The sequence below is a fragment of the Peromyscus eremicus genome, chromosome 12, assembly GCF_949786415.1.
Source record: "Peromyscus eremicus chromosome 12, PerEre_H2_v1, whole genome shotgun sequence".
NCBI classification, from domain to species: Eukaryota; Metazoa; Chordata; class Mammalia; order Rodentia; family Cricetidae; genus Peromyscus; species Peromyscus eremicus.
This window is the reverse complement of record NC_081428.1, coordinates 60,388,235-60,395,734: the sequence shown is the minus strand read 5'-3', so window position 1 is coordinate 60,395,734 and position 7,500 is coordinate 60,388,235. Positions and strand designations below refer to the sequence as shown.

General features: G+C 47.1%; 1 protein-coding gene across 2 annotated transcripts in view; it reads left to right on the top strand.

Moving 5' to 3' along the window:
• Window positions 1-7,500, top strand: part of Itgb5 (integrin subunit beta 5) — a 117,325-nt gene that overhangs the window by 36,579 nt on the left and 73,246 nt on the right. For both annotated transcript variants that reach the window (XM_059277248.1, XM_059277247.1), the window contains exon 4: window positions 2,420-2,669. In XM_059277248.1, coding sequence (XP_059133231.1) covers window positions 2,420-2,669 — 250 coding nt within the window. The remainder of the gene's footprint in view (window positions 1-2,419; window positions 2,670-7,500) is intronic.

Sequence of the window (7,500 nt, the reverse complement as noted above, 5' to 3'; positions counted from 1 at the left end):
CCTTTCTGTCTCTTTTTTAATCCCTATATGAATTGCTTTAATTTAAAATTGCTTTTAATTTTTAACTTTTTGGAGCATTGGAGCCAAAGATTTCCTTGTGTGAGAGCATGGATACTTACGTACATAACTGGTTTTGACCCCCACTATGATTCATGTCTTCTTCACTGAAGCAGGAATAATCCACAGGTTGAAAGGAACTGGGGGCCAGCGAGCCCTTCGTGATCAGGTGTGGATTCAAACCCGGCTCTCCCAGTTCCAAGCCTGGTGCTGCCTCTCAGCTTCCCTGAATCTAAGCCACTTCTCCATGTGTTAATTATTGGCAAACTTCAGTAAGGTAGTAGTACCTTCTGGATAGAAATTGGCGTAGGAGACTCAGAAGGATGGGCACACCAGACCCCGTGAGGAAGTCACGGATTTGGACAGAGGAGGCTCTGTCCATCTGTGGTCTGCCTGCCTGTGCAAAGGCCAAAAGTGGGCTACTTGTGGAGTAGGGGGTCACCTTCCTTCTCCAAGTTCTTTCCTACTCCCCACTTCTCCCCCACCATGATAGGCATCCATCCCATGGAAAGACCTGCTGTGTCTGCCAGATGGGAGCCAGAGATACACTATAGCAGTTTGGAATTCATTCGGGGAGAAATCTTGGATATGCTTCTGCCTGAGTCAGACTGTATGATTGTTTTTAAAAATAGGCTCACACCAACAGGCGACCCAAACTACATCAGTCTTGAGGCAGCTGGAACAGTGCGTGCAAAAAAACAAGTCAGGAGAAACAGCCACGACACTCCAACTACATCGCACTTCATTTGTGCAAACTTTTATCATTCTGGAGCCCTGCTGTCCCACGGAAGTGCTTCCCAGCTTCAATAGGTGATCTGAGCATCACTGTTTTCATACTCAAATAAACCTAGGTCCAGGTTGCACCCTGGTCTCGCTTATGAAGTATGTCTTATTTCCATTGGGAGGAGGAGAGGAAGCATGGAGGATTGAATTCTGTCTAGCAAGGACCAGGACTTAGCTTATGGGGGACCAGCTGCCACACAGGATGCAAGGGGTTTCTCTGAGCTGTGGCCCTGGCCAACCAAGTGTGGACCCCTTGAGTGGTGGCGAGGGCACTTTGGCTCTTGCATCTCTGAGTACACAAAGCACAAACCCAAATTTCAGATGCTAGGGAGCAGTTCTGCCCCGGGCCGAATAGGACACCTGGCAGCCCTGACAGGCGGGTGAGCTGAGGCAGACAAGTGAGCTGAACTTTGAAGTCAGTCCTAGGCCATTTGTGTGTAGAAACGATGACATGATTTAGGGATTTCTATCCCTCAGTGACTTTCCCAACCTGGGCTTCTCTCCAAACTCTGGGGGTGAGCTAGTAGGTCTCCTCACTGCCTCCCTTTAATTAATTCCCCCTTTCCACACCTGCTGTCTGCCCTGCTACAGAACCCAGATCACTTTCTCTCTTCTTGTTGGTGTCTTTGCTCTTTTTGCTCTTTTTAAAAGTGGTCAATACAATATATGTTCTATACATAATATGTGTATATTCTTTGACACTTTCATAGACATATACTTAATAAATTGTGGTAATTTCAACCCCCACCTCCCGCCACTGCCTTCTTTTAGACTCTTCCATTGGAACCCTTCTTCCTAAGCCTTCCTATTCTTGGGTCTGTGGTGTGTGTGTGTGTGTGTGTGTGTGTGTGCGCGCGCGCGCGCGCGCACACACACACACACACGCAGATGAAACACAAGTCTGTCACTACATCTGGAGCTAGGCTAGAGCCCAGTGATCTTGACCCTGCTGTCTCTGCCTCTCACAATACTGATGTCACAAGCAGGCTAGGCCACATCTGGCATTTTATGTAGGTACTGGGGATTTGAACCCAGGTCGTAATGTCTGCAGAGCAAATGTTCTTACTCACGGAGCCGTCTTCCCAGCCCCAAGTTACTGTCTTGCTTAGCCGCTTTGTCACCCCCACCCCCCACCCCGCCCCCAGCTCACACTCATGGTCACTCCTCTTGTTAATTCCTTTGCTTTCTGTTACACAACTTTTCTAGAGCGTGTTAGTGGACTATATTCAGTCCAGTTTGCATGGGCATGTTCTGTGTTCACAGTTCCCCAGAGGTCTTTTTTGCTGAGAGACAGATACCATTACGGTTCCTCAGACACAGTGACACCAGCATTTGGAGAAGACCACCTGGGGCTTCTCTCAACACCTGTTCTTCACTTCCAAGAAAACCTTTCTTTTTGGTAGTGCACCATCAGCCAAGACAAAGAAGACTTTTAATTTTTTTGTGTGGGGAGGTCAAACAAGTGTTCTACCGCATAACTACTCCCATGTGGGAAGAAAGATCTTTGGAATGAGAATCTGCCCTTTTATCCCAGCAAGTCACACGGCCTCTAACGAGGGTGACCTCTCTGTCATCACAGGTGACCAGACTACCTTCCAGCTTCAGGTGCGCCAGGTGGAGGACTATCCCGTAGACCTGTACTACCTGATGGACCTTTCCCTCTCCATGAAGGATGACTTGGACAACATCCGGAGCCTGGGCACCAAGCTTGCTGAGGAAATGAGGAAGCTTACTAGTAACTTCCGGTTGGGTTTCGGGTCTTTTGTCGACAAGGACATCTCTCCTTTCTCCTACACGGCACCGAGATACCAGACCAACCCGTGTATCGGGTGAGTGGCAAAAAGAGCCCACAGAAAGGCTAGTTGGGGGAAACCTTAGGCTTAGGCGTTGAATGATTAATGATGGCCACATTCTGTCCTTGACCTACATGTGAGAAAGTGAGCTGTCACGGAGTTGTATCAAGACATAAAGATCTTGTGAGACCTATTTATTTAGACATGGTGCTGGAGCTGAGAATGTTACTTCTTGACTTGCAGGCAACAGGAAGTTGACTGTCACACTGAGGGGAGCTTGAGCAGAAGAAACCTTAAAGCCCACCCCAACAGTGACACACTTCCTCCAACAAGGCCACACCTCCTCATAGTGCCACTCCCTTTGGGGGCCATTTTCTTTCAAACTACCACATTCCACTCTCTGCTCCCCCAAAGACTTGTAGCCATATCATAATGCAAAACAAATGCATTCAGTCCAACTTCAAAAGTCCCCATAGTCTATAGCAGTCTTAAACTTGTTTCAAAGTCCAAAGTCTCTTCTGAGATGCACGGCAATCTCTTAACTATAATCCCCCTGTAAAAATCAAAGTCAAAAAGCAGGTCACATACTTCTAACATATAATGGCACAGGATATACATTACCATTCCAAAATGCAGGGAAAGGAGCATAGTGAGGAAATACTGGACAAAAGCAAGACCAAAAACCAGCACACAAACTCCAAACTCTGCAGCTCCGTGTCTGTCAAAACACTCTTCAGATCTCTAACTCCATTCAGCTTTGTTGACTGCAACACACTTCTTTCTCTCGGACTGGTTCCATTCCCTGTTAACAGCTCTCCTCTGCAGGTATCCTACAACTCTGGCATCTCTGACATCTTGGATTCTCCAAAGCAGTCCAGGCTTCACCTTCACAGCTTCATGCAATGGCCTCTCTACTAGACCTCCATTCAGGGACGCCCCTGACACATGCCTGGCCTCAGCGGCTTTATTCCATAACTCCTTTCTTCTATCCTTAACTCTAAAGCCAGAACCATGAGGCCCAACCTACCAAGTTCTGCTGCTTGTTTTGGGCTGGACATTGCCCCCTCATTCAATTACATCTTCACCAGCTTTCTGTCTTTCACTGCCTAAGCTTGGCTGTCCTGAAACTTGCTCTGTAGACCAGGCTGGCCTCAAACTCAGAGATCCACTAGCCTCTGCCTTCCCAGTGCTGGGATTAAAGGTGTGCCCCACCACATCAACTCTAAACTTTTTTTAAATTCCTTTTCACAGGTTGGAAATGTAGCTGGGTGGGATCTTGCCCTGAGGTCACCACTCCCTTTATTCCATTTCTTAATCTGTTTATCTCCTTGAACACAGGATTTAGCCGCATTCCACTTTCTGGTGCCCCTTTTCTCCTCAGATATTTTTCCTTGCTCAGCTTCTTCCTTTTCATTATAAACCTTCATTAGAGTTACCACTAATATCCACATGACGGAGTCTATACCAGGCTGTTCAAAATATCTTCTGTCAACAGAATTAATCTAAAACTCTTCACTTTAGCCTCAGGCAGACTCTTCAGACAAAGGCAAAAAGTAGCCATTTTCTTCACCAAAATATCACAAGAATGGTCTCTAGGCAACATACTAAAATTCTTCTCCTGAAACCTCTTAAGGTAGCTGCTGCCCACCCCCCTCATCAAATTTCACTCAGCACCACTGTCTTCCAGGCTCCTACAAGTATGCCCCATTAATGAGTGCTTAAAGCATTCCACCGCTTTCCTAACCCAAAGTACCAAAGTCCAAATTCCTCCAAACAAACACATGGTCCGGCTTATCACAGAAATACCCCAGTCCCTGGTACCAACTTCTGGCTTTGTTAGGGTTTTCATTGCTTTGAAGAGACACCATGACCATGGCAATTTGTATAAAGAAAACATTTAATTGGGGTGGCTCACTTAACAGTTTGAGAGGTTCAGTCCATATCATCATGGCGGAGAACATGGTGGCGTGCAGGCAGACTTGGTGCTGGAGCTGAGAGTCCTACATCTTATCTCAGAGGCAGCAGGAAGTCAACTGACTATCACACTGAGTGAAGCTTGAAAAGAGACCTCAAGGCCCGCCCCCACAGTGACACACTTCCTCCAACAAGGCCACACTTCCTAATGGTGCCACTCCCTTTGGGGGCCATTTTCTTTGAAGCTACCAGACAGCCTCTGTGTGGGTTCTAGGCTCAGGCTTTCACTCTTGCTTGGTGAGTGCTTTGCCTGCCGAGCTTAGTGCTCTAGTCTTTTTTGTTTTTGTTTTTTTTCTTTTTTAATGACTGTATTTTGTTATGTAGACCTGGTTGTCCTCCAACTCACGATATACACCCGGGGCAGGCTTTGAACTTACAGTCATCCTCCTGCTTCTGCCTGCCAGTGCTGGGGTTATAGGTGTTGCTGTCTTGCCTGGCTTCCTGTTTTAAATGAGGTTTTTTGTTTTTTTTTTTCCCAAATAATTTAAGTGCCTGAATTAGAAAGCATTTTGCAAGTTATTAGCAAGCAGGAGTTTCTAACTTTTCACACAAAACAAATCCTAAAGTATACAATGGGCAGACTTGCTCTGGTTTATTTCCTGCTTATCTATATATCTAGTGAGGTCTCCTGGTCAGTGGATGCTTCTTCTCCAAGCAGTGGCTCAGGGATCTAGACCCCTTTCACACACGGCTTCAAGGTCACCCTGCCCGGAGGACTGTACCTTAAATGGGACTGTCCGCTCCCATACTCTGAAGTAGGAGGCCGGACACCAGGTTAGCCATGTAACTAGGAGTAAGAAGCAACAGGACTGGTGAACAGGTCGGGTTGAAGTTGCAGACTGGGCCACATCCTCCAACACCCCGGACATGATGGCGATGGAGTTGGCTTCTCTCTTTGCCAGTGCCTCAAGTGACCTGTGAGAGGTCAAGATTATGCGGTGCAACAACATGCAGTGGTGGATAACTTCCGGTCTCTTCTTGCCTTAGCTCCACATTCAGCGTCAATGAGGTTGTGGAGCATAAGGCCCAAGACCGTCACTAGATAGGGGACAGCTAAGATTTTAGTTCTCGCTAAGCATCAAGTACCATCCGTACTGTTAATAGACATCTTATTAGATTATCTCATTACATCCCATGCTGGCCTCCTCACGTCTCTAAGCCATGTTTACAGATGAGGAGGTGAGACCTGCAGAGAATGAATCCCTTACCACTATACAGATAGCTAAAGGGTTGACTAGTTTTAGAGTCCGTATTCTTATTAACACAGTGCCATTTTTTCCTCATCTAAGATACTTTACCTGAGGCTTAGGAACAGCATGCACTCCCAAGCTCCCACCAGCCCACTGTGTTTGCCTAGTCTAGAGTAACAGTCCCCAAATCTCCACGGCTAAATTTCTGCCAAGCTGTCCTCATTGGTACAAAGTCTGAGGAGGGCTCAGCTGTGCTGACACTTGGCACCTCTCCTTCAGGGATCCAGGCCTCTTCCATGTTGGGGTATCGCTTCCTGCTGCCATGGAGGGTGAAAGCGTTGTTTTAAAGACCCTGGACCTAATTCTCTCTTTGTCTTTGCAGCACACACAGCCCCCAGCTTCAAGCTAGGTTGGGTGGGGGGTGGGTGAAGTGGTGATTTCCCAGCAGCCTGTGTTCTGAGTCCCCCAAGTCCTGTTAATTTTCTTCTCTATGCAGACCTAGATCTTCCTCAGGGGTCAGAAACCAACCCAGAGATTGCAAACAGTAAACTAAGCCAGGGCGTGGTGACGAGTACCTTTAATCCCAGCAGATCTCTGAGTTCAAGGCCAGCCTAGTCTACAGAGTGAGTTCCAGGATAGCTAGGGCTACACAGAGAAACCCTGTCTCAAAAAAACAAACAAAAAACCAGAAAAAGGAAGGAAAAAAAAAAAAACAGTAAGATAAACAGGTTTAAAGACAGATGTATTCAAAGTCCCTTAAGCATAAAGAGATGGTAGGCATCATTTGCTGGGTGTAGCTTCCTCAGGGCCACAGGTAGCCATAAGCTACAGAGTCGAGGTTATGATTAGTGGATCTGGTCACTAAGGCCCCTTTCAGCTGTCCCCAGGCCACACTGTTGGGAGTTTTGCTACTTACTGGGAACAGTAGCATCGGAATCAAAACATCTTTTGGGATCCATTGGAACAGTGAGTCCTCCCTCTCCTCTCCGTCCCTGCCCTGATTGGGCTCTGACTCTCAGACAGGGTGTGTCTGCACCCGCAGAGATGTTGGACTGGGAGCTGGCAGAGGATCAAGGACCAGTTTGGGTGCTTAGCATCCGAATAGGCAAGGCTATTGCACACAGCTATTCAGAGTTCCGACATGAAGCCCTCCAGGCAGACGCAGTGGCAGACAGTCCAGTTCTTGACAGCGCTTTGAAAAGCTGTTCCTGAGACAGGAAATCAGTGAAGAAAGGGTGTTAGGAAGGAAAGCTCCAACCTAAGTCATGTAAATCTCTCTTTTGAAAGCCAGGAAGTACCAGGAAAGACACTGAGGCTCTGGGGAGCAGGCTGAGCTTCCCACTCTGGGGTCCCCAGTCTCCCTGGAGAGTCCCCCTTTGCCACTTGAGAGGGATAGCACAAGCCAGGTCATGTAATCTGGCTGTCCCACACCAGGTCTGGGACAACACACATGTTGTTTGCTTTTCTGTTTTAAAGGCCCCATGAGTTAGTTACTGACATCTAAAAAGCAATTAGCCACCAATAACCAGAATTTCTAGGTTTTCTCCACTCGAATGCTCCAGGAACACTAAATCTGAAGAACTGCCAGGCTTGCCATGGGAGAAAGAAGTGATGTAAGCATCAGATTAAAGACCAGTTTAATAACTATTCTGAGTCACAGGAGCATCATTAGGAAATGCCGATATTCACAGATATCCCATATT